The 26701-nt window shown below is 45.4% G+C and overlaps 1 protein-coding gene across 3 annotated transcripts; it reads left to right on the forward strand.

The window, feature by feature from the left end:
• On the forward strand, window positions 1-24794 carry NCAPH (non-SMC condensin I complex subunit H). Of its 3 annotated transcripts, none has more exons than XM_066639524.1 (18): window positions 1-108; window positions 2982-3219; window positions 3825-3918; window positions 6614-6706; window positions 8334-8472; window positions 9150-9274; window positions 10042-10231; window positions 11518-11609; window positions 13025-13233; window positions 14983-15131; window positions 15980-16086; window positions 16468-16590; window positions 17075-17182; window positions 18287-18460; window positions 20641-20757; window positions 22657-22742; window positions 23539-23614; window positions 24182-24794. In XM_066639524.1, the coding sequence occupies exons 2-18, from the start codon at window positions 2987-2989 to the stop codon at window positions 24239-24241; spliced, it is 2175 nt and encodes a 724-aa protein (XP_066495621.1). In that variant the 5' UTR covers window positions 1-108; window positions 2982-2986; the 3' UTR covers window positions 24242-24794. The 3 variants fall into 3 exon arrangements, with proteins under 3 accessions (XP_066495621.1, XP_066495622.1, XP_066495620.1); XM_066639525.1 differs by lacking the exon at window positions 1-108 and adding an exon at window positions 518-568; XM_066639523.1 differs by lacking the exon at window positions 1-108 and adding an exon at window positions 579-738.
• Window positions 24795-26701: the final 1907 nt, after the last annotated feature.

Genomic DNA, 26701 nt, shown 5'->3' on the forward strand with positions numbered 1-26701 from the left:
GCGATGGCCGCCGCCTCCTCCCGGCGGTGATCCCGTCGTGGTCGCGAGGGTGCGAACGCGGAGGCGGCGAGGACGCGCCCGCCTGAGCCCTGGGAAGCGGCGAGTGAGGTACGCGGGTCACGGGCCTGAAAGCTCTGAGGAAACCGGCGCAGGCTTCGCCTCAGACCGAGGGCGCGCTGATTGACGGGGGAGGCGGGGCGGGAACGAGGCCGGAGGAATGTAATTGGTTAGCAGGGAAAGTGACATCACAGAATCACAGGAAGATGATTGGCAGGAAGATTGGTAGGCCCTTAGCCAATAGGAAAAGTTAAAGAACGTGCCTATGGAGACTGTTTGAAAAGGAGAGCTGAAGATGAAAGCTGGTCGCTGATTGGCTAATGACGCTGGTCCAATAGGAAACATTGAAGAACTTGGGAACTTTTCAGCATTGGGATGGGGCGGGGGAGTAGAGTGAGGAAGGAAGGGGATTGGTCAAGACTGGGCGCGTGGCTAAGCTCTTGCTCTTGTGCAGCCTCTGCTGGGTTTTTTCCAAGGTCTTCTGTGCAGGGAGCTGCAGACCCAGAAGGAGGTACCAGCAGGCTCAGTGGCAGCCACTGGGGCCCCTCCAGGCCTGCGGAAGGCGGGGGTGCCCCTTTATTCATCTCCCAAACAGGCTTCCCAAGCAGCTTACAAGTTGATACAACTTGTTTCTCAAACTGTGGGTCAGGACCCACTAGGTGGGTCATGAGCCAAGTTCAGGTGGGTCCCCATTCATTTCAATATTTCATTTTTAATATATTAGACTTGATGCTACCCTGGCATGTGACTGCATTTGGGGAAATGTTACAGATCTGGACTTTGAACAGACTACCATGTATATGCTTTTAACAATGATAGTAATTGGAACTTACCCCTGGTTACGTGTGGGTAGGATTACAGCCTAGGATTGTTAATAATTTTCCTGCTGGATGGTGTCACTTCTGGTCATGACATCACTTGTGTTGGGTCCTGGTGCTGAATGTGTGAAAACCACTGAGTTAATACAAACAATTTATTTGTATTTTAGAGGGTTTTTTTATTACAGTGTTTCTCAAACTGTGGGTTGGGACCTGCTATGTAGGTTGCAAGTAAATTTCAGGTGGGTCCCCATTCATTTATTTTTAATATACTGTATTTAACAGTGGTTCTTAAACTATTAGCACCGGCAACCACTCTCTAGAACAAGAATCTGGCAGGACTCACCAGAAGTGATGTCATGACCGGAAGTGAAAGCAGGAAAACTTTTAGCAATCCTAGACTGCAATTCTACCCACACTTACCTAGGAGTAAGTCCCATTTACTATCATTGGTAAAAGCATAGACATAGTAGCTTAAGAGCTGTAATATTTCCCCAGATGCAGTCACACACCATGAAAGCATCAAGTTCATCAGGTTGGAACCATTCTGGTAGCCTAGCACTTCCTTTTGCCTGACCTTCCACTTGAGCCAAGGCATGTTTGCTTACTTGTGAGTAAATGCGAATGTGTGACTTAGTTGCCCTTTCCATAGGGATCAATATATTTGTCAACTTGGAGGGAGGGACTTCCTTCTCTGGTGCTTTTTGGGGACTGCATTCATCAGATCAGGACCATTCTGGTGGCGTTGGATTCCTCTCATCCTGCCCTTTGCAGTGGACCTAGCCATGGTTGTCTTCTCATGAGTAAACACGCAATGTGGTTCTGTCTCACTTTCTGTAGTGCTTGTCTGCTGTCAGTTTGTCGGTTGCAGCTTCACGAGCCACAGTTTGAGAAACCCTGTCTTATGTATTTGAATTGCTGTTAGCTACCTTGAGTGTAGGAGAGAAAGGTGGTTACAAATCAAATAAATAAATAGATTATAAAATAAAACTACCTAAAGGCAGAATACAAACCTAATTGATTGCCAGCAGCAAATAATTTTTTTTTAAAAGGCAGCCTGTAAGATTAACAAACATAAAATCTTAAAAATCCATATTATAGAAGCCTGAAATTCAGAAACTCATTTTAAAAGGAATGTCTTTAGGCCCTGGCAAAAAGCCTCCATGGAGGGAGCGGTTTTTAAACTTAAGAGGGAGATAATTTGATAGAGTATGCAACACTTGCTTATTCCCAGTAGCCTTATTATGTAGATAAATATCCCAAGTGCTACCTGGAGGAAAAAATTGAAAGCCAAGACATTTACTTTGCACACTCAGCAAAATCATAAGAACATCAGAAGAACCTTGCTGGATCGGGCCAGAGGCCCACCTTGTCCAGCTTCCTATATCTCACTGTGGCCCACTAGATCCCTCAGGGAGCACACAAGACAGCAAGATACCCATACCCTGTTGCCACTTCTTTGCATCTAGTGTTCAGAGACGGGCTGCTTCTCACGGTTTGTAACCTGCGATTGGCTTTTTCCTCTCTTTGGTCAGAAATTATTTTGTCTGAACTATGCTAGGTCTGACTCTGCTAGCTCTGTGGAAAAATAAGCTTCCCACCTTAATTCCGTGCCAGAAGGTAAACAAGGCCACCCTCACAAAGATTTGGCCTGGCTCTAATATGCAGTTTTTCTGCAGGCCCTAAAATACCTGGGAGTGACCTTTTCTAGGACACCAGCTGGCTCTCCAGCAGGGTGTGAACCCTACGGAACTTGGATCATTTGCGTGCAATTCACAGTTTGACTTAGGGTAGGAAGTGCATAACCAGCAGTGTGGTGGCCATTGTTTGAAGCTTCTTTTCTGTCCCTCAAGACCTTACTTGTGGGTGTCCCAGCATCCACACCAATTAACAAACAAAAAGGCAGGAATGAAGTCTAATAGTGGGATTTGTATGGTGACAAGTGAATGTTGGAATAGATGTAGTAAGTGGCTGGCTGGAAGGAGGAAAATGTTGTAGGGGGGGGGAGGATTTTCTTGGATGACAGTGATGGAACCCGAGAGGAAATGAACTGCTAAATGAATCCCCTAACAAAGGGATCACAGGTCTCTCCGTTTTCCTTCCTAGCAACAATGAGCTCCTCAACGCCACAGTCCGCAGGCAGCAAAGGGAATGCCTCTTTCGACAGCGTCTTTGTGTCCCCCAGTACCAGGAAGCAGCCTCTGAGCGCCTCTGTCACCCCTGTGCTAGAGAACTGCCCTGGGAACGATGATGAGTGCGAAAGGAAGCGGCGGCGACGCTCTCGGCTCATTGACCTGCAGTTCAGCACTGAATCACCTCTTGCGCTACAGTCTCCCTCCAGCAAGTAAGTGTGGCTTGCACAATGTAGGACTTTATATGTGCAGGCAGCCCCCCTCATATCCACTTGGGATAGGTTCCTGCTGCTACCACAGACAGTAGTAAACCCGACAAGAAGTGGTTCACAAATCCCCCCCATTGCGCAAATGACTTATCTTTGCAGCCCTCCTGTTGCTAACTGGAAGCAGGAAGAGCTAACAGGAAGTGGGTTGGAGGGCTAGAAATAGTGCAATGCTATGTTAGTGAAACCTTGGATATGGGACCCGCAGATACTAGACGCCTGTAGGTTTTTGTATTATGGCATTGCATGAGGGGAGGGTCTCAGTGGTAGAGCACCTGTTTGTATGCAGAAGGTCTTGGAAATGTCAGGACTGACCCCAAGCTGGGCTAGGAAATACCTTTGCCTCCCTGGAATCCTGGGGAGGCTCTGCCAATCAGTGTAGACAACACTGAGCTCGATGAATCAATGGACTGAATGGAGGAATGCAGCTTTGTATGTTCACAGTGTAGCCAGCTTTTCTCTGAGGCTTGTCGGTGGGGGTTTTGTTCACGATGCAATTGATTCAAGCTCTATTATAAATGAAGGGAAAACGTGTCTCCTTTTTCTTTCAGACAGACAGAAACATCTTTGCCTGCAATCCCACAGCTGACAAATGCCCAGATTGCAGACCATTATTCTACATGCATCAAACTTTCAACAGAAAATGTAAGTAAATTGAATTTCTTTTCATTGTCTTCAGTGAAACCAAGTCCTTGCTAAGAACTGCTCTGACTCCCATGCAGGCAGGTCTGTAGGGGTTCACATAAGTGCACAGAAGCCTTGAAATCTGGTCCTGGCTTCAAATTTCTGGACAGATTTATTGTTGATTAAAATAAATCCCCTCCACCAATGGGGGGAGCTCCTCCTTCAGGGGTTTTTGTGCATCTCATGATCAATTGGTATAGGTGCATTTAGTGCTTTCTTTATTTGCTCACCACTGGACCATTTTGTTGGATCTCCGAGCTGTTGTATACATTTTTGACATATAATGCCACTCCACCTCCCCTTTTACCACATCTGTTCTTCCTGAACAACTGGTAGCCTTCCATTTCTGCACTCCAATCATGGGAATCATCCCAGCAGGTTTCGGTTATTATCAAGTCAACTTTCCCTTCACTTGCTAGAACAGCCATTTTCAACCTTTTTCAGCTCATGGCACACTGACAAGGCATTAAATTGTCAAGGCAAACTACCAGTTTTTTACTTACATTAAATTACTACATTACAATTAATTTTTTAATTAATACAATCAAATCATTACATAACAAAGGGCACAATCCTAACCAGGTCTACTCAGAAATAAATCCTATTTTGTTCAACTCCCAGGAAAGTGTGGTTAGGATTGCAGCCAATGACTTACAAGAAGTTTGGAGAGGAAAGTATATGTGATTCTGGAAAGGATATGAAAAATGTTGTTATTAAAGTGTTATGCCAGAAAGTGTTGGCAAAGAGCACATAGTGGAAAGGTGTATGGTGAGGGGCAATGAAGACACATGATTGAAAGAAGTGCAGGATTCATCTGGAGTGGGGGCGAGAGAATGTGAGGAAAGTGATTCTGGAGCTTTGAAAGGTGCAGTGAAGGGAGGGACAGTAAGAGAGGAGCTAACTGCGATTATGAGATTGGGGGGGAATGTACCTATGGGAGTGAGTGGGGTGGGGAGAAGTGCCAATTGCCTGCTCCTATATTTAAGAAAAAAAGAGTGCAACCAAAAGCCCAATCCTAGGCATGTCTACTCGGAAGTAAGCCCCACTATAGTCAATGAGGTCTACTCCCAGGTAAGTGTGGATAAAATCGTGGCCCAATGCCCTTCCCCTAAAAGGCAAAAGACAAGGCAGGGAGAGTCGCTTTGGGGAGTTGCAGGCAAACCGTGGCACCAGAACCCTTTTAGCCAACTGGTTCTTGGGCTGGTGGCCTTAGCAGACTCGCTCACTTCCTACCTGCTCCTTCCTCCCTCATTCTCACTCAGGACCTCTCTGCCTGGACTTAATAACCAATCCTAGGCATGTCTACTCAGAAGTAAGCCCCATAATAGTCAATGGGGCTTACTCCCAGGTAAGTGTGGATAGGATTGTGGCCCAAAGCCACTCTGAAAGGCGAAAGACAAGGCAGAGAGGGTCGCTTTGGGCAGCTGCAGGCAACTGTAGCAGGAAAGGGGACTTTCATGGACCATTTCGCCAGGCCAGAGTCTGGTGGCCTCAGCAGACACGCTCCCTTCCAACCTGCTTGCCTGCTCCTGCCTCCCTCGGGCGCGTCTCTGGCTGCCCAATCAGCTGCGGGGCGGACTTGATACCCAATCCTAGGCTGTCTACTCAGAAGTAAGCCCCATGAAAGTGAATGGGGCTTACTCCCAGGTAAATGAGGATCGGGTTGCCGCCCTGGCTGCTCCTTTTTCCCTGGCTGCCGACTGAGGGTCAAAGCAGCCGCTCTCCCTGCAGTCTGCTGCCGGTCTCCTCTGGCCCCTTGGCACATCTGAGACAGCCTTGTGGCAGACTGGTGTGCCATGGCACAGTGGTTGAAAACCGTTGTGCTAGAAGTTCAAGCTCATCTTTTATTTCCCTTGCTCCGTGCATTTGTATGTATACAGCGTAAACCCTGCAGGTTGCGACTCAATGTCCCTTCCCCTTCTTTAGTTAAGATGGGCCTCTCCAAATATTCCCTAGTTACAGAGGCACCCCGAGAGTTCCCATCTGGAGCACTTAATTGTGTAGTAAGCTTCTGGCTGACGTCACCCTCTTCATTTAGTTTAAAGCCCTCGTGAACAGGTTCGCCATGCTTCAGCTGAAAACATTCTTCCCCCTCCTCATGAGATACAGTCCATCTCAAGCCAGTACCCCTCATTCAGGAAGTTCAATGAGCATAGCTCATTGTCCCTTTTTGTAATTGGCTTTTCATTTCATGCAATAGAAATGATGCAAAATACTGTATGCTCGATTGGCATAGAGCATGACACCAGGGGCTGTTTCTGAAGGTGGCAGAGATCATTGCATCTCATTGGGCAGCTACCGCCCGCCAGTAAGGTGTTGCCTCGCCACGGTCTGTTAACCTCACGGGGTGTGTGGGGTTTAGGGTGAGACTGCACTTGCTCCCAGTGTGGAAGGGATTGTCACTCCCGAATTGGCCTTTTCAGCCACACTAGACGCTGTTCCAGAACCACCATTCAGAGTGCGATAGCAGAGTCTTTCGAGACTGAAGGTTGCCAACAACTAATCCATACAGGTTGTAAAATTTAACTTCTTGGCAGAAAATTTTGATGAATCTGGCACAGAATTCAGGTTTAGGGTTTTTTAATTCACCTCTCTGCTTACTCTTCTTGTAGGACTCAGCTGTCTATAAATGCAAACTCACTGGTTTGTCTTTCAGAAAATCACCACAAAGAATGCATTTGGCCTGCACCTCATTGACTATATGACAGAAATACTCAAGCAGAAGGACTCAGAACTCACCAACTTTAAGGTTAGCGTTCTTCCTGATGTGTTTTGCATGACATGTGCACAGAACATTTGGTAACTTGTGGACAGTTTACAGTTTCTTGTGCATCCTCTACTCTCATTAAAAGACCATGTACATAGCCTCCATTCTCTACCTGGTATGAGCTACACATTTAAATGACTTCCTTTTAAATTTATCCAACAGTTGTGCTGAAGTCTGCCACTCCACTGTCTGGTGCCATCTGTGCCCTGCCGAATATCTTCAGCTTGTATGAAGGCATTGCCTTAGTTTTCAAAGTCTGGTTGTATATGAAACTGTTGTGATGAAAAATTGCCCTGGTAGACTACCCAGCAGTCTGGAAAGGAAAGGTTATATAGACGCCACTAAGACATAACAACAATTGCTAATATCCCTGTGGTAAAAATCCCCTGAATTTTGTCCATTTGGGGGCCCTTCTAGTCCCTGCAAAGGCTTCTGTGATATCTTAGTCTCTTAAAAAGATGCTGATGGCAACCACAGCAGGGTATCTCACCCTGAGCCATTTTGAATGCAAAGATGCTTCATGAGGACAGGGAAGACAAGACAGGCAGATCCTGTCTGGTTTCCCCTCCTAGAACAACAGATCCTGGCCAGCCATCCTACAACATCTGCTTGGGCTTCCAAGCCCACCTGACCAGGTCAAGTGGCAAGGGGTAGTAGCTTCCAGTTGGTCTTTGCCATCCAATTGTAAACAATATCATCAACCACAGGTTTTATAATATGTTGTAAGCCGCCTTGAGTCCCTTCGGGGAGAAAGGCAGGGTAGAAATAAAGTTATTATTATTATTATTATAAGGTCATTCACAGGGATACTTTTTTGTGTTAGCAGGTAGTAATTCCGATTGGTAGGAGACAGTGACGTGCGATGTGGTCATTGGCTGGGAGGAGGTACTTGCTGTGGTGCTGCAAGAGATTCTGAGGTTCTACCCAGCCGTATTTGGGGAGACTAAGCTCATCGCTGTCACACTTCTCATTTCTCCCTGTATTTGCAGCTGAGTGCTGCAAATTTGGCCATTTTTTACTATAAAAATGACTAATCATACAGAAATGACACTTATAACACAGATCAGTGGGAAATTTTACATTTATTTTATTTTTGTAACAGCTATTTTCATTGGCATGTGACTGAGGAGGTTCTGCCTGATTGCCCGTCCCTAGTAGGAAAAGTAGGCCAGTGAAAACAAGGAACAGCCACCACTAGGTGGTGCACCCATTTTGTCCTCAGGCCTCCTTTTTCCAATTCACCACAATTCTGGGCACTGCAATTTCCAACTTGTCTATTTACAGATCTTGGTCAGACCTGCGCAGGGACCTACTTAGGGAGGGCAAAAAGTGGTGTTCCATATAGCTGTGTAGCTTTTTGGGGGGCCAGGGTTGTTATACTGTTTTGTATTGGTTTTATGGTCTTATGCACCAACTTGAGTACAGAAAAGGCCCCAAAGCATATGAGGAGAAAGAAGGGGAAGCAAGAAGAAAGAGCAGACTGTTTGTTTCTTCTTGAGGCTTTGACTAACATGAGAGGATGCCTGGAGTCAAAGCACCAGCCCTAATCTGAGTTCTTTGACCTGGAGGCAAGCTATGCTAACTGTTTCCTTTCAACTCCCTCCTCCAGGTAGCAGCTGGTACACTAGATGCCAGTGCAAAGATCTACGCGGTGAGGGTTGATGCTGTCCATGCAGATGTGTACAGAGTACTTGGAGGGCTGGGCAAAGACTCTGCATCCTCGGGACCTGTGACTGACCAGGATCCAGGTGTGTCTCTTGTTGCCAGCAATTAGGAATATGTATGGCAAATTGGGCATATCAAGGGAGGACCCCTGATCAGGGGCAGAGCACATGTTTTGCAGGCACAAGACCCCAATCCAATCCCCAGCATCTCCAGATTTTTAAAAAAAGGATATTTGATGACTGGGAAAGACCTCCCAGTGCCTGATCTTTGGAGAGTGACTGACAGCCATTTGATATGACTACAATGTGTCTCGTGTCATCTTGTGCATCTTTGCCTCAAATGTAGTGAAAGCACAAAAGCAGTGAAGGAAGTTGGCTGCTATCTTGACAGGCAAGTACTCACAGAATGATAGAGTGGGTAGGGGCCTTGGGTGTCATCTAGTCCAACCCTCAGCCACGGATATACAGATTTTGTTCTCCTCCACCTGTCTTGCACATTGACATAGTTCCTTCCTGTGTCATGAAAGTGACCTTGCAGAGTATTTTCACAATAACCAAACCATAATTGGGAGGGCGAGGAGATTCACTTGCCTGAAAAAAGGGAGAATTGTTTTGTGTGTGTGTGTGTGTTTATACCAATGGATTAAGCAAAATATGGGACTCTGTCACCATGCCCCGTTGAAACGTATTTGTGCCTGACTTTACCTTGAGTCTTGCTGGAGGTTCAGTGAGTCCAACAGTTATCCTCCTCCTTGTTGTAGGTGGTGGAGGAGATGCAGAGCCTGAGAACTCCAGGAAGACTTTGAGTAAGAGGAAGCACCTGTACAAAACCATTGAGCAGAACCTGAATAATATTAACCTCTCCGAGGCAGACCGTAGGTGTGAGGTAAGAGAACTGGAGGTCATTTTTTCACATTCATGTTGCCGGCCTATCACAATGGTAACTCCTACCTATACGATTAGTCGAAGAGCATGTGACCCAGTGTTGGTCTCTTGTCCTCACTGGCTGTTCAGTAGATCTCTACTCCCCTGCCAGGATCCAAACATGTGGTCTGCCCTGTTGTTGAACTTGATAGATCATTGAACTTGGTAAACTTTAAAGGGGGTCTTTTCTTCTCATAACCAGTGGTACATTCTGTATATGATGCTGCCAAGTTCTTATGCTTCCTCTGGTTTTTCCTAAGAAAATGGAGAATGGCTTTTTGGTTGGGGGACCCAACCAAGCAGGCTCCCTCTTTGCTTAAGATCCTGGGAACAAGGAGCCAAGTGCCATTTTGCCAAATTTATTTAAACATGATTGATTGCCTGTTAAACAATTTAATCAGCTCAGTTATTGATGCATGGCCTTTATGAGCAAAGCATGTATGTGGGGGTTCGGGGGAAAGAAATGTTTAAAATAATGTTAAACGTTATTTTTTCCCTGACTTTCAGTCTCCTAAGGAACCCCTATCCAAGATAGGTCACAATAAAATATGCAGCCATTAAACCACTAAAATGGTCACTTTCCTCCTCTTGCTGTATGATCTACTTTACTTTCCCAGGGCAGCATGTTAACTCTTATCTTGTTCTTTTGCTAAATGATGACTCTGATGCCTTGCTTGGCAGTATCTAAACTTGGGCTTCTATGGTGTTCCTCCTTGTTTTCTGCTCCAGGTCGACCCCATGCTCCAGAAGACAGTGACCTCCTTTGACGAGTGCAGCACAGCTGGGGTCTTCCTCACGATGCTCCACACGCACAGCTATCTCAGTGAAGTCCTGTTTGATTCTAAGGTCACGCCTCTCCCTTCTTCCATGACTTCTGAGTTGCCAAGTTCCTCTCCCATGAAAGGGACAGATTTAAAACGTAGGTGCCAACAATGGCTAGAATTAATCTGCAAACAAAGTTGGGGGGTGTTAGAACTAACTGGATTGTGTTGCTCTGTCTGCTGAAAGCACAGCTGGGCCCGTTGGACAGGGATATCCCTGTCTCTCTGGGTTTGGAGTTCTTGTCACAGCTAGATCCTTCTTTCTAGCTCTAGATTTGGTTATAAAACTCCTAATTTGCTAACCACAGACACTGGGTCCTCAGTATCCATCGGGGATCTGTTCCAGGACCCCCCATAGATACCAAAATCAGTGGATAAATCCAATGGGAGAGTAGCACTGCAATGACTTACCTGGGGGCTGCGCCTGACTCTCCAGAGGTCGTGTGCAGCCTCCTGTCCTCCTCAGAAGGCCTCCTGGAGGTAACTGGAAGTCACTTCTGTTGCATCTGGGAGGTCCTCTGATGCCCTCTAGCCACTGGTTCAGTATCTGTGGATTCTCAAATTGCAGGTGCTAAATTTAAAGGGAGAGGAGATGACAGGAGGGAGCTTAGTGCTTCCTATTTAGTCCTTTCTCTCAATTGTCTTGGGGTAAGAAGGAAATGGGGAAGCATTTGGGGTGGGGAACACCAGCCAAGCAGCCTCCCTTCTTGGCTTAAGGTCCTGCAGACAAGGTGCTGTGTGCAGCCTCAGAAAGGACTCTGCAGTTATTCTCTTGAATCTTGTAGCCCTTCCACAACTGACAGCAGTTTCCCCCATCCAGAGTCCTCATAGATGAACCCTAATAGATATTAGGGACCATTTATCAATTATTGTGTATAACACAAATATTGTTTATGTTGAATTTTTAATGTTTCTTATTCAATTCAGAGGCATTGATTCATATGGTAAACTTTTGCTTTTTTGTATCGTAAAAACTTTTTAGTTATCTTAAATTTCATGTTCTTATCTATCCTTTTGCCTAATGCATTGTAATATATGTTGTATCATACAACTGCATACGTAAATTGTGGCGAAACTAGTGATGCTATGCCCAAAATAGCAGCATTTTTGAAATCCTTGCACCAAAATAAACACAAAATTGTTCAAATTTTGTTACACAGTTATGTATTTATTGCATTTTTTTAAAATACTACATTTCTGCCAAAGTAGCTGATGGTTACAAAACAAAGTTACAAAAAATGTTTCAGAGGATTAAAAAAAAAAGTTGTCTTAGGCTTTCAGGAGCTGATAGTCAGAGCTCTTTGGTCTCGCTTCCCTTTGGACTAATGGCTGCTACCTGCAGGTGTCTTGGCAAGGTGTGCTGACCTGTTTGTCTCCTTTTCAGCCATCTTGCTGCAGTGTGTTGAAAAGCGCCCCATTTGCCCTTCGTTGACCGGCTTCCTGTTTACTCAGTGGAACAGTGAGACTCATAATGAGGTATGTTGGCTTGGCTAGAGCTTTGTGTGTCTCTGGACTGGAGTCCATGAGTTGTTTGTTGATGGGACACGAAATGCATTTTGTTCCCTTCGCAGCACACCTTCCTCTGGTCAGTTTTGGAGTTTCTTATCAAAACCTCTTGTTACTAAACATTTTCCCAGCGCCCTGTGGCCACACACTTAACCATGGAGCAGAGCCAGTTTGATTCCCAGCCATTATTTAAATGATTTAAAATACTTGCATATGGCTTTTCTGTTGAGAATGCCCAAAGTGGTTTATGATAAAAAATTCATTGCACAAACTGGTAGCAGATGGTAGCATAACTACAAATGCTTTATGGGCCACGTCTCTTGTTGATGCTGTTGTCAGTTGCTCTCAGAGGCCTTTTGTTCTGCTGAAAGGGCAGAATAGCAATTTGTACAGTGGGCCCTCCTTATCCGCAGGCTTGGCATCTACAGATTTCTGCAGATGCCAAGTCCATGGCTGGAGGGCCTCAGAAGCCTCCCAGACATGACAGGAAAGCACTTCCGGTTCATGTTAGCAATTTCCATTTGTGTCGGGGAGGTGTTCTGTGTGCAACCTCTGGAGGGCCATGTGTGGACCCCAAGTAAGTAATTGCAGTGCTTCCCCCATCACCCAAGATGACCAGGCATTCTCTTTTCCAGTAAATATCCTCTTATTTTTTTTTATAGTCTCATGTCCTGGAAATGTCCTCCTTTTCCCTGTGAGCAGCCCCTGCAGGCAGCACATAGCTTTCCTGTAATTAATAAATTATATGTTAGTGTTTAAATTAACACTATATGTGTGCTTCACATATAGTGTGTGCTTTTAGCTTTTATTTTGTCATGTCCTACATTTTTCTGGGATGTCCTACATTTTGGGATGCCTTGTTCTGTTTTAGAGTTATGACATCTGGTCACCCTCCCCCGCCTCCTCTCATTATCCACAGAATTAGATATCGGGGGGGGGGGTCCTGGAATGAATCACTTGCAGATACTGAGGGCCCACTGTACAAAGTTTATATTAAACAAACCAGCTGCAGCCACAGATTGCCCACCAAACACCCTGGGCAGCTAAACAATCTTACCCTGCTATCAACAACATGAACTGTGTGTGTACTTCCTAACCCCTGTTGCCAACACTGCTCATTTTCACTCACTCACTCACTCACTCACTCACTCACACACACACACACACACACACACACACACACACACGTCTTCTGATATGAGTCATGCCCAAGCAGTATTTTGCCTTTGGCTGTGGTTGGCAGACCTTAGGTAGACCCTACAAGTCTGAAGGTTGCCTACCTCTACATTATATAGTCACATGATTTGGGGTGGTGTGTGGTTCTTCCCCCCCCCCCCACTTTTTCCTTAGTCAAACAGTTTTGGTGTCTTAATTTCTCTTTTCAGTCTGTGTCAGCTCTGCTCGATAAATTCAAGAAGAGCGACCAGATGTTTGATGTCAACGCAGAGGTTGATAGCGATCCTGGAGACTATGACGGAGGCCCAGTGGAGGATGACGACTTTGATGCTGATGTCCTAGACAAGACAGTTGCAAAGGACCTTGGGGAGTTTTCTGGAAAGTTGGAGGCTTGCAGAATAGCGCCAGGCAGCTCACGGTATGGCCTAGTTTGGAATGCTGTCTGTATTGATTTTTTAAAAGTCCAGCCAGAGCTGTTCTGGCTAGGAGTGTGAAAAAGAGTAAGTAATAACATGGGGAAAGCTCTTGAAAGCAACCCTTAGAGCAGTGGTTCTCACACATTTAGCACCGGGACCCACAGAATGAGAACATGTTGGGACAGAATGAGAATATGTTGGGACCCCCCGGAAGTGATGTCATGACCGAAAGTGACATCATCAAGCAGGAAAATTTTTTAACTATCCTAGGCTACAATCCTACCCACACTTACCCAGGAGTAAGTTTCCTTTACTATCATTGTTAAAAGAATATACATAATAGTTTGTTACAAGTACAGGTCTATAACGTTTCCCCAAATGCACATACCATGGTAGCATCAAGTCTAATACAGTAGAACCTCTTTAAGTTGACCAACCAAGGGACTGGAAGAATTGGTCAACATAGGGAGGTGGTCAACATACGGAAAAAATATGTAATGCTGTTCTTGTAATATTTTTAGAGTCTGTAATATTTTTTACAGATATCATACCTAAATATATATAGTGAAGATATAGAAAAAATTTATTCAGAATTACATACATCCAGTACATATACTGTATGTGAATTTTTTTAAAAAAACATTTCAATCCTGGTTTGCTGCTGCTTTTTTGTGTAAAGATAAGAAGAGAATGCACTATCAATGCTGGCTATCCCATTCAACATGCCTGGACATTTATTCACGGCATATGACTTCAACTGCTTTATCAGATGCCCAGCATCCCCTTCCTTTGGAATCTGCATCCATGTCGTCCTAACTTTCTTCTTCCCTGGGTGCTTCCTTCACTTCTCTGCTGGGCTGCACTTCGGACAATATTGCTTGGAATATTGTTTCCAGTTCAGGTTCATTGCAGGTTCCGCTCTTTCATTTCTCACCTTTCATGATAGGCTTCTATCAGGCATTGCTTTGAAAAAGAGTCCACACTCATCAGCATTAAAAATGTCATCATCTTTGAAGCCTCTTGCAAAGTCCAGGAATTTAGTAATGAATTCTTCAACAACTTCTGCAGGAACTTCTTTTGACTCACCACACAAGACTTTCTGGAAGATCTCGTGTCACAGTTAAAATTTTTCAAGCCAACCACTTGATGCTTGGAAATCTTCTACCCCAAATTCCTGCGCAAACTTCTTAGCAATTTCTTGGATCATTGACCCTGATATTCTGACATTCACCGCCCTCATTTGTTTGAACCAACATAAAGTATCTTCATCTGCTTCATCAAGCGAAGTTTTCTTTCTTTTCCGATGTAGGCCTCCGTTTTCCTTACTGTATCTCTCAAAGTACTCATCTTTACTTTTTTTGATGTCGCTAACTGTTACTCTTGCTTCCTTGTTAGCGTTCAGTGGGCAACTTACGGAGGGTAAATTAATACTCTGTGCAATGGTCGAAGTGGTCAAGATACAATTTACGGGGGTGGTCAATATAGAGAGGTTGGTCTCCCATAATGTACATGCAGTGTCTGTCCATACTGTGAAAATTAGGTCAACTTAAGGAGGTGGTAAATATAGAGAGGTGGTCAACTGTGGAGGTTCTACTGTATTTTTAAAATAAAATGGGAACCCATCTGAAACTATCTCGCAACCCACCGAGTGGGTCCCGACCCACAGTTTGAGAAACACTGCCTTAGAGGAAGCATTGTTACAATGTTCTGTGTGTGAGTTTATAACTGGGCTTGTGTGCACCTTTTTCCAGAAAGAGTGTGGTGCCCTTGGGGGAAGGAGATGTTGGTTCCATGTGCCTTCATCTGTCCATGAGACCCAGCGAGTACTCATACTTCAGCCCCCGCACGATGTCCATGTGGGCAGGCCCCGAACACTGGCGTTTCAAGCCTCTCCATAAAGGTATGGATTTGACAGTTAACAGAAGAAGTTAGGACCTTGGGGCTGGTTCCATATGTTTCTGTTTGGACCTTTTAAACGCAGGCCTTTTACATGTTTTGAATGCTTTCATTTTATGTATTACAAATATCAAAAGTGAATACAATCATTTATTTTAATAGATCATACTCCTGCATATATTTTTGATCAAAAGTTTGGGACAATCAACAAATATTCTTTATAGTACACATTCCACATGCTAGAACAGCAAACCCTCAAATCACTGGTTTATACTCCTACCAAAGTAACTTGGACATTTAAAAAATTAGTTGTCAAGGGTTACTCTTGCCCTAGATGTAGTTTTAGTATATCAAAGCAGCTGAAGGCAGTGGGCACTTGACAGCCAGAGGGGAAACCGGTCCAGGACCCCTTGGATACTGAGATACGTGAATCTGAGGGGAGGCTGGGTCACAACTTACCTTGTTCCTCAGAAACCCCCCCCCCCAAGACACGACCAGTTCTTGCTGTCAACTTGCATGCAGGAGGTGTTGTGAGGCGCTGGAGGTTCAGATTTCCAGTTGTGTCCAGGAGGTCTTATGAGGTCCTCCATCCATGGCTCGGCATCGGTGGATAAGAAAATTGTTCTTATTGTTATTTCCACTGTTAAAAGTTGCATTCTCAGCCAAAAAATATATGTGGTGATATATAGACTTTACAAAGTGCACTTTATAAAACCATAAATTTGCACTAGGAAAAAGCAGGAGAAAGACAATTGGCAGACCCAGATAATAACCAATAACCTGATCCACAGTTGAGCAGCACCTTCCACTCAGCACTGTTCAGCACTGTCTTTTCCTGTTTGCTCTTTGCAGGTGACATCAACTCTGAGAGAATAAGCAAAAGAAAACCTGCAAAGAAAGTCTTTGAAATCAACTTTGATGACGATATTGAGTTTGAGCTCCACTTCCGCATCACACGGGTAGATATCGAGCTCTTGATTGGCATGGCTTTATGGTTTTTGCTATCCTGAGACATGGTGATGCCTGCTAGTGGGATTGAAAAACCAGGGTAAGAGAGATCCAGAGCAGAGAACTCTGGTCAATGGCTGTTAGCCTGTTAGCCACAATAGCAACATTGAACATATTTCGAGGTCTGCTTCCTGAGCCATAGTTTGGTGTGATCTCTGGAGTGGGCCTGAGAAGATGGAACTGGGCAGCTGTCACTTAATTCCTGGTGATGTGGTGTGCACACACACATGTTTAGCTCTAGTGCAGAGTATAAGTAATTGGAATTTCAGGAGTGATCACTGAGAGATAATGGAACTCTGATTTCTCTGTCTGCATCTGACATTCCCAAACAGGCAGCAACAACTCTGGCCAAGTCGACCCTTGAAAGTCAAAACAAGAAAAGCAACACCCTCCCTGCAGACTTCCATTATGATCCTGATAACCTTGCCCGCCTCTTCCTCAAACCAGCCAACAGGGTAAGCTTTGATTGCTAGGACCAAGCCCCTTCACACATGTTGGTTCCTTAAGCCAGTACAGTGGGCGTTTGGTGTCTATGAGGGATAAGTTCCCAGACATCTCACAGATACCAATTTCTGCTGATAATGGAATCCGCAGGTGGGCCTCAAGGAACTCCTGAATGTGACCAGAAGTGCCTTCCACATGTGTGGGGAGGTTTTCTGAAGCTTGGGGAGGCTGTGCGCCTTCTGGTCACATCCAGGAGGTTCTTGTGTCCTTCCAGATACAGGGTCAGCACCCATGTTGAGTGAATACCCATGGATAAGGAGGGCCTACTGTACAGTGATTTTCACCTTGGTTTCTCTAAGAAAAATCCACCCTGGACAAGCAGGTTTCCTAAAAGGCTTTCCACAGCGAACCAGTTCAGTTGTGTTGCTCATTTCTTCTCACTGCAGTTCACCTCTTGTGACTGATGTCACAACTTTGTTTTGCTTGATTCTATAGTTGTGGAAGACACCGCCACAGGGAAACACATCTGATCATGAGGATGAGGTTGGCGAGTACGATTACAACAACCCAAATGATACCTCCAATTTCTGTCCTGCCCTGCAGGTGAGTTGCAGGGGCAGGAGATGTGCTCTTCCTTGGGCTGAGAGGGTTTTCAGAGCTGTGGAAGTTGGGTGCCAATTTGATCAAAGCATTGGCAGACCCTTCACATTACTTGGTGAGAAATCATGGATAATGGCAATTCTTGGAGAAAAATTCTGTGGCACAAACTGGAGGGTAGGGCCTTAAAAGGCCTCACAACTAGCTATCGAGGCACTCGCATTGGACCGCTGATGCCAACTAGGATTAGGAAGAATCCTGCTTTGTCTGGAACTTAGAACAGGAAGTAATCTAGAGCTCTTGATTGGATAATGTCCTGCATCTGTGGCATGAAAGGATTCCTAGGGAAGCGGGCATATGAGGTCACTGGGTTCTTTGGCATAAGTGGGATGAATGACCCGCTCAAGTTTCTCATTTGCATCCACTGAACTTATTACAGGTGTCCCCTGGTATCCATGGGGGATCCATTCCTGTCGTCCCCCCCCATGGATACCGGAAGCCATAGGTAAGGGGGATTCCTATCTCCACGGCCCCCTCACATCCCATTACCTTTGTTTATGTTGATTACATAATGGACAAGGACCACCATGACAAGCCCAAAATGATAAGGTGTTTTGCTTAAATAAGTGCTACAATCAAAAAGCTTATAGCAAGACAAGCAGGCAGGCAGCCTGCAACCTAGAAGGGAAACTAAGAGCAAACATTCGCTTCCTGTTGTTCTAAGTCTTCCTTCTAGGCTGCAGGCTGCCTGTCTGCTTGGCTTTTTTGCTTGTAGCATTTGTTCAAGCAAGACACCTTTTGACTTGGGTGGAGGGGATGTAATCAACCCAAACAAAGGTAATGGGACATGGGGAACCTAACGATACCAGGGCAGCCGTCCTAAAAGCCATTCTGAGGTTGCAACACAATTCTGAACTGATAATGACTTGCAGATGGCACAACCATCCATTCCCTAGTATGCAGCTTACCTTGTGTTCTATCATAGAACATATGATAGTGATAAACAAAACTCCCTGTGGCAGAACAAAGCAGCCCCAAAAGCAGAGATCCTGGAATGCAAGGAAGCTCCTGTGTGTGGCACTTGCTTCTTTCCTTGTCTTTTCTGTTCAGGATGCTGACAGTGATGTTGATGACCCCATAGACTTTGTGGGTCAGGATGGAATGTTTGAAATGACTGCCAATCCTGGCGGAGGGGCAGGCCAAGGCGGAGAGCTCAATAGGGGCATCGGTGGACTCAACATTACCACCTATGGTGAATCTAACCTGGTGACTGAGCCGCAGAAGGTGAGCGTTGGGTGGGCTGCGAAGTTGCTTCCCTTTAAGGCTTGTCTGAAACCTACTCTATGATGCACTGTGATACACTGAAGCCGTTCAACCCCATGGCTTATGGGCAGAATCCTCACTGAAAATATTTTAGGTAGCCCTGAAACTAGGGTGTGCTGGACTCAAGAGTGCCACTGCAAAGAAGTTCACACTTTCCTAAACTGCAGTGCAAGCCATTTAAAACGGAGGTCTTGGGCAGCAGCATTGCCAGAGGAGGAGAGGCAGTGTGGTAGACACCTCAACATACCATATAAGCGGCCCCTCCCACTCACTGAGCTATTTGGGGCAGCAATGGCAACATGCAGGTACTCAGCGAATGCTTGTGTGTCGCCCATGCTGCCCCAAATGGTGCTGACAGTAAGTGGAAGGGGCCACTCACATGTCATGTTGTGGTGCCTGCTGTATCTATTACAACACCTCCCTCTATTACAACGGCTATGCTACTGGTCTTGGGTTAACTCCAGGTTTTTGCCACAGTAGCTGCGTCAAGGCCAAACTGACCTGCCCTACTGGCGACTCTGAGGCTCTCCCTCCTTGCATAGGAGGAGATCACATCCCTAGATAGGCCTGCATTTCATTGTCTTCTCTATCCTAGGAAGATGGTGGTCCTTGTCCATCCTCCTTGCTACACAAGCAGTTTTTTCTTCTCTGGGGTATCTGCCTTCTCCCATCCTGGACAATCATAGCAATGTATGTTGGTTGGTGCCAGGGATGTCTGAATGCTGTCTCCAAATCCAGATGAAGAGCATGTTTTTTTGGAATAGCCTCTTCAATTTGCAGCCTTTAGTGCCTGTGAATCCTGGAATATCTCTAGACCTAGGAATGCACACATGAAGCTGCTCAGGTCAGGATAGTCCACGCCAACTGCAGCTATAGTGTTTGGGTCTCTTCAGTCTAGAACAGGGGTGTCCAAACCCCAGCCCAGGGGCCACTTGTGGCCCTCAGTGGCTCCTAATCAGGCCCTCAGGGAGCCCCCAGTCTCCAGTAAGCCTCTGGCCCTCCAGAGACTTGCTGGAGCCCATGCTGGCCTCTCAGCAAGAGTACAACTGTTCGACCTCTCACTTGAGCTGTGCAACAAGGGCTCCCTCCACTACTTGCTGTTTCACATCTGTGATGCAGCAGTGGCAGCGAAGGAAAGGCTGACCTTGCTTTGTGCAAGGCTTTTTATAGGCCTTGAGCTACTGCAAGACCTTCATTCATTCATACAGGTTCCATCTCTAATATATTCACTTATGTAAATTTATTCAAATTTTAAATTAATTTTTTTTCCCAGCCCCCTACACAGTGTCAGAGAGATGATGTGGCCCTCCTGCCAAATGTTTGGATACCCCTGGTCTAGAACAGTGATTTTCAATCTTTTTCATCTCACAGCACACTGACAAGGCACTAAAATGGTCAAGGCACACCACCAGGTTTTTGACAATTGACAAGGCACACCATGCTGCCAGTGGGGCTCACATCTCCCATTGGCCCTATTAATAAATGACCTTCTACCAAATTCCTGTGGCACACCTGTGGACCACTCATGGCACAGTGGTTGAAAATGGCTGGTCTAGAAGAAGGCATCTGAGGGGGAACGTGATTGAGATGTACAAAATTATACAGGGGATGGATAGAGGGATGTTCTATTTCCTCTCACAGAACACCAGAACCAGGAGACATCCACTGAGTGTCCCAAGAGTTAGATCACACAAAAGAAAATATTTCTTTACCCAACATGAAATCAGTCTGTGGAACTCCTTGCCACAAGGAGTTATAGTGTCCAGCCTAGATGCTTTCAGAAGGGAATTGGACAGATTTATGGACGAAACGTCCCTCCCAGGTTACAAGCCGTGATGGGCATGTGCAGCCTCCTCGTTTTAGAAGTAGGCTACTTCAGAAGGCCAGGTGCAAGGGTCTCTTATGGGCTTGTGTGCTCCAGGGAGGCATATGATGGGCCACTGTGAGATACTGGAAGCTGGACTAGATGGCCCCTTTTACCTGATCCAGCGGTCAAACCAAATGGCAATGGCTCTCCAGGGTTTCTAGTAGGATCCTTTCCCATCCCTTCAGGGAAACCTGGGAATTTCTGGATGCAAAGCTAGAATGCCTTCCTTCAGAGATAGCCTCTCCTCTAACTCTGCGCTTTTCTGCTCTTCTAGGTGAACAAGATAGATATTCATTATGCAAAGACTGCCAAAAAGATGGACATGAAGAATCTAAAACGGACCATGTGGTACCTTCTGACTGATGCCCAGAAGAACCACACTGAAGAATCGGTATGTATCGGAACCCAGAATATCTGCTTCTATCCCAAAACCATCTAGTTGTCTTCTCTATCTAGGCCGAGGTTCCAGAATGTCCTATGTCTCAGCTAGCTTTGTTAGGTCTCTAGCTGTCACCTGGCCTGGTCTGCTTTTTTGGTTCATGGTGCCATCAAATATCATTCAGAACCACAGAACCAAGTCTGTGTCTATTCAGTGCTTAGAGATTCTGCACCAAGGCAAACTAATAGCTGCATGGCGTTTCAAGTATGTGAATGTACATGTTTTGTTTCTTGTTTTGCATAATTGAATGCAGAGGGATAAAGAGCGATATAGCAGGGCTGTGGACATCTTTCTTCTCCAGCTTTGACTTGTGAGATCTTGCCTGGCTGCGAACACATCCTTTTGAGCATGATTAGAACTATAAAAATCTGTGGAGATTCTCAAAGTCAAATGGAAGCCACATTCGTATGTTACAAGAACTTGAACAGCCCTGGTTTTATTTCATCTAGCTGAGATGGAGAAGAGACTAAACTGAGAACCAGAACTTCTCTGGTTTGAACATTGCCTCTGCCACTAGATGGACTTAGGCAAGCCACACCCCTCAGTCTTTCTGTCTTCAATATGGGAATGATACTTACCTGACAAGATTTTTGTAAGGGCAGCCTCAGGGTGATGCATGTGAAGCACTTTGCACACTCTGAAATTTGTATACTGTAGGCGCTTCTTATCCACGGATGCCAAATTCATGGCTCTGAGGGGCTCCTGGACACTGGAAGCCACTTATGGTCACATCCAGGAGGGGTTCTGAGGCACGGGGAGACCATTGGAGCCCACTGCACAGGCCTTCCCTGGCCTCGGAACTCCTGGACGCAACCATAAGTTGCAGACATGAACCAGAAGTGGCTTCCGGTTGCATCTGGGAGGCCTTCTGAAGAGGCTGGGAGGCCAGTGTGACCTTAGGAGGACCTGGTGTGGCCCCCAGGTGAGTCCTTGCAGCTCTGTAATTCTTCCTTCCCTCAGATTTCTGTATCTGCAAGGGGCTTATGGAATCACCCCCACACACACACAGATATTGAGGGCCCACTATACTATATTTGTATAGTATACAAATATTATCTAATTTCTGTTGCATTTTTTACAAGGCCTTTTTTACAAGTGCCACCGCCTAGGGAGGTACGTGGGGCGGCGGCAAGAAATAGGGCCTTCTCAGTAGTGGCACCAACGCTATGGAACTCCCTTCCCCTTGACTTAAGAATGGCTCCCTCTCTTGAGACCTTTCAGCGAGGCCTGAAGGTCAGCATTTTTCTTCTGGCACACTGGTCTCTATGGTCTTCTGTATGGTCTTGTGATTTTGCTTCTGGGACGCTCTTCTGGGTTCTATATCTCTTATTTCTAAGGCAACTGTCTATACCAGCCACTTTCAACCACTGAGCCGTGGCACATTGATGTGCTGTGAGTGGTCCACAGGTGTGCCACAGGAATTTGGGAGAAGGTCACTTATTAGTAGGGCCAGCTACTAATGTGAGCCACCCACTGGTAGCGTAGTGTGCCTTGGCAATTATCAAAAACCTGATGGTGTACCCTGATAATTTTAGTGCCTTGTCAGTATGCCATGAGATGAAAAAGGTTGAAAATCACTGGTCTATACTAACAAATTGCAGAGTCGACGGAGGAGGAAGGACGATTAGTTACTACAATGTGTTGTCCTAGAAACAGAGCCACAGAACATGGAAGACTTTTTGTCAGCTATTTTCAGCTGCTGTGCTCCAAACGCCTGTGACACACCTGATAACCTTTTGTGACACACCAGTTGAAAATTGCTGCTGTAGCCTGTGATCCCTGTAGTTCTTATTTTGCATCCAGATCTATTTTAGAAAGTTCATTGAAAACCTTTCCATCTTGCTTGAACAGACTGATGCCCTGGAGAAAAGCGCAAACTCTTCCATGGTGGTGGGTCAGAAGGTCTTCAGCAGCATCACCCAGGATCTGCTCTGCAGGTACTTTGGGATGTATACTGGGATGCCCTGAGCAAGGGCAGGCTTGTTCCTATGCTGTATCCCAGGTCCTGACAGTGGATTGGTGCCCCCTCATAGCACTGCCTGTCCCTGAGAGCCACATAAAGTGTCCTTCACATGCTGGCCATTCCCTGTGCAGTGGACCTCCGGTCATGAATGCTTCTTTCTAATTAGTCCCCAAGCCTGTCTACGCATGAGAAAAGCCTTGTTGAACCTGAAATGGCCTTTCCTGGCACTCTGTGAGGCATTTTGATCTGCTGTGTGTGGTATGGGACATTTGCCTTAATGGTGTGTAGCCTGAATGGTCTCAGTCCTTGCCACCTGTGCTGTAGATTAATACAGTTTTTGATACAAACTAACTGCAGGTTGGAGAGGGGCTCAACCATTATGTCAATTCCAGCTGTGGGTTGCTCTTGCAGAAGACAAACGAAGGAAACCAGGTCTGTAATAAGCCCTAATTTGGCCTTTCATCAGCATGCCAATAGTGGAGGAAGAGAAATAATCAGCTAGAGACTGACAATACTGCATAAGGGGCTTGGAAGTCTCTGACGAGAGGCCTTGCTTCCTGTGGTTTATACAAGCATTTTTTTGTTCCACTGTTGCCTCTGTTGCAGGGTTTTGTAATTGTAAGAAAACCTACCAAACCTATTCAGCAGAGTCAAAAGTAGAGAAATGAGTACTGTGCAATATGTGAACTGTGAGCCTTCTTTCAAACCACCTCCAGCCTTCTGAAAAATGTAACCAGCCTGTTTTGAGCCCCTTTTCTTTGTTTTTGCAGGCTGCCTTCCACAATGGCAAAGAACCTGTCCGTACCATTGGCATTTGCTTGCCTCTTGCATTTGGCTAATGAAAAGGTATGTACACCATATTGATGTCTTTGAATAGCCTGGATAAGCCGAGTTCACTGGCCCTCTTCTGCCTCTATGTGCATTTTAGTGTACATCTTGGTTTTGGCAATCCCCTGGGATCTCTTCCCATACTCTGTAAGGTTGAGAACAAACCAGTGTATGAACCTGTTTTGTTTACAATGAGCTCTCCTTATCCGCAGGTTTGGCATCTGCAGATGCTGAGCCTACACTACAGAGGGTCTTGGAAGTCTCCGCGGATGTGACCAGAAGCCACTTTGGGTCAGGTCCAGCAGGTGTTCTGCCTCAGAGGCAGAACACCTGCTGAACCTGACCGGATGTTGCTAGCATTTACTGAAAGTGGCTTCTGGTCATGTCCGCAAGGATTTCTGTGGAAGCTGGGAGGCTGGCCAATCTCCAGAGGGCCAGACACAGCCTCGAGGTGAGTAATTGTGGTGTTGTATTGCCCTCCCTCCATGGATTCCAGTATCCACGGATTTAGGTATCTGCAGAAGGTCCAGGAACGTATTCCCCACAGTTACTGAGGGCCCACTGTTCTGATTTTCTTGTCTCCAGAACTTGAAGCTGCAGGGTGTGGAGGACCTGTCTGAAGTGTTAGTGCTGCAAGGTGATTGATATGAGTCCGCTGGAGCAGCCTGAGAAGCTCTTGGACCTGGGAGAGGACCACCCACTGTTGAAGATACAGACAGTCATCTTCATCTCCCAAACTTCTAACCATCCACAGCTGCCTCCCAGGGGACACTATGAGCTTCGGCTTAGCTCAGTGAATCATGAGCTATTTCATTTGATGATCTAGAATTGGGGGGGGGGGGGGTTGGGGAAAGAGTGTGCCTTTTCTAGACTGTTGGTATACTCATAAATTCTACATCCCCCCATGACTGTTTCAAAGCACAGCTCTTGAGCCACAAGTTGCCTGAAATTAGCCTGTGCTTTTTGCCATGATTGCACCAGACTAGCTAGCTGTATTCAGTTAACTTTTAGCATGTGAGTCATCTTTTATTAATAGAAAATCTTGTCTCCTTTTTACTTTCCTTTCTCACCTTACACTGCAAGTGCATCAAACAATTTTTTAAAAATATATTTGTACAGATGTGTCCCTTGTTTTTAAAAAATAAACCACCATAGTATAATATGTTGAATTAATTTCTTTAGACCCCCAATATAACACCCTGTGGCTTGGTTATGTCAGCTTGAATGAGAAACAGGGAGACTTAGGGGTTGTGTTTGTCAAAGGGAGCTTGACCTTCAGATGATGCGTTATGAATGCATTAGAACAGTGGGTCCCAAATGTACCTGGGTCACGACGCCCCACACAGCCAGTTCTTTTCTGCTGACCTGTGAGCCGCCATCTTGAATCTCATCCAAGATGGTAGCACCCAAATCTTGTGGGATTTTGCAAGATAGCGGCACTTGGGAGAATAGGTAATACTGGGGACATTTCATAGCACCCCTGTGAGTGTGACACAGTCACAACGCACACTTTTTGGGAACCAACAACACCATCACAAAAACTGAAAAGCGTGCCACTTATCCAGCACTGGTTCTGAAGCGAATAGATTTGTGAGTTTTACAAGCTGCTCTGTGAAGAATGAGAATGTTGTATTGCTCTGGTGAATGGGCCAAGATAAGAAGTCTATTTCAGTTTTATCTTTATTGTGTAGTTTTAAGTGGCTTTTGCTCCTGTCATTTTCATTGAAGTATAGCAGAAAGGCCAACTTCCTCCTCTATTTCACCACTGTGATTGCTTAATGGCCTTATGCCTGCCCGTGGTTAGTCTGCTGACAAAGAGATTTTCCTCCATTTATCTAATCTCCCTATTTTAAATAATACTTCCTGTTATGCCTCTTGGAATTGGCTTGGCAAACGATTGGTCCTTGAGAGAATGCCAAGTATGAGCTCTCGTGAAGGTCATTATAGTGCTATGATTTCCTTTCATCTCACCACTTGTATTTTGGACATCTTGATCCCTGCAGTCAGAACCCCCAGAAGTGGTTTTTGCCACCATTGAAACAAAAAGGGGGCCAAGCTTTGACTTGGAGGTGAGCAATAATAGGATTTTTTTTCCCAAATCCGAAGAAGAATCTCTGCTTCCCTCATGCCCATCTTTGTCTGCTTCCCACTTGCCCATCTTTGTCTCTTCAAACAAATTGATAGCGTGTTTTGTATTGTTTCAAAAATGTGGCTGAACAAAGGAGATGGGGGGGGGGAATGGGCCAAAAGAATAGGTGGGAGGAAATTTTCTCCCATCTTGGCATCTGACTGTATTTTCAGACAAGTCATGAATATGAAGTAAGATTCATGTGATCATCATACTTCAAGAAGGAAAATTTTCCATAGGCTTTTATGATCTCATTTTTTTAAGGGCATTGACTCTTCTTGATTTTCTTGGCACAATATCTTATAAACTTCCTGATCTTGGATGACTCACCTTGCTTGTCCCTGGAGTGACCTGAACCACTTTTGTAACTGAGTTGGGGGGAAATCACAACCATAGGGACAATTTTAAAAAATCCCCACATTCCATATGCACTGAAGAGATCTGGACAGTCTGATATTCCAGGACACAGAGAGAAGAATGTGGTTGAAATTGTCAGCCTGGGTGTGCGGTTAGCAGAAAAAAAGGGAAATTTGGTGTTTGGTGAAAGAGCTGAAAATCAAACTGCCAGTGCCCACATGGCCTAATATAAATTGAGTACTGAGAACAGGTCAGGTTGTATCTCAAAAAGGGTGCCTGGAGCTAAGGAAAGAGCAATCAAAATGTTCAAAGGCCTGGGGCGTAAAAAGTGAAGTTAAAGCATTTGATTTAGCACTCAAAAAATATCCTAAATTCATTCAAACTTCCTTGGCAACTAAAAAGAAGTTTGTTTTTTTTGTAGGCCTTTGTAATAGTTAACAATAAGTTTTACAAACAGTATTGTACCAGAAGTTAAGAAAAGTTTGCCAGTGTTTAAAAAACAGGTTGTAACACAGAAATTTAGCTTGTTGAAGGATTTACCTGCTTGATTTCTGCTCTCTTCTCCTCCCCCATCCTGGCCTCCCTATTTGGTTCATTTAAAATGCCTCTTCCTAGGTTTA

The sequence above is a fragment of the Tiliqua scincoides genome, chromosome 11, assembly GCF_035046505.1.
Source record: "Tiliqua scincoides isolate rTilSci1 chromosome 11, rTilSci1.hap2, whole genome shotgun sequence".
NCBI classification, from domain to species: domain Eukaryota; kingdom Metazoa; phylum Chordata; class Lepidosauria; order Squamata; family Scincidae; genus Tiliqua; species Tiliqua scincoides.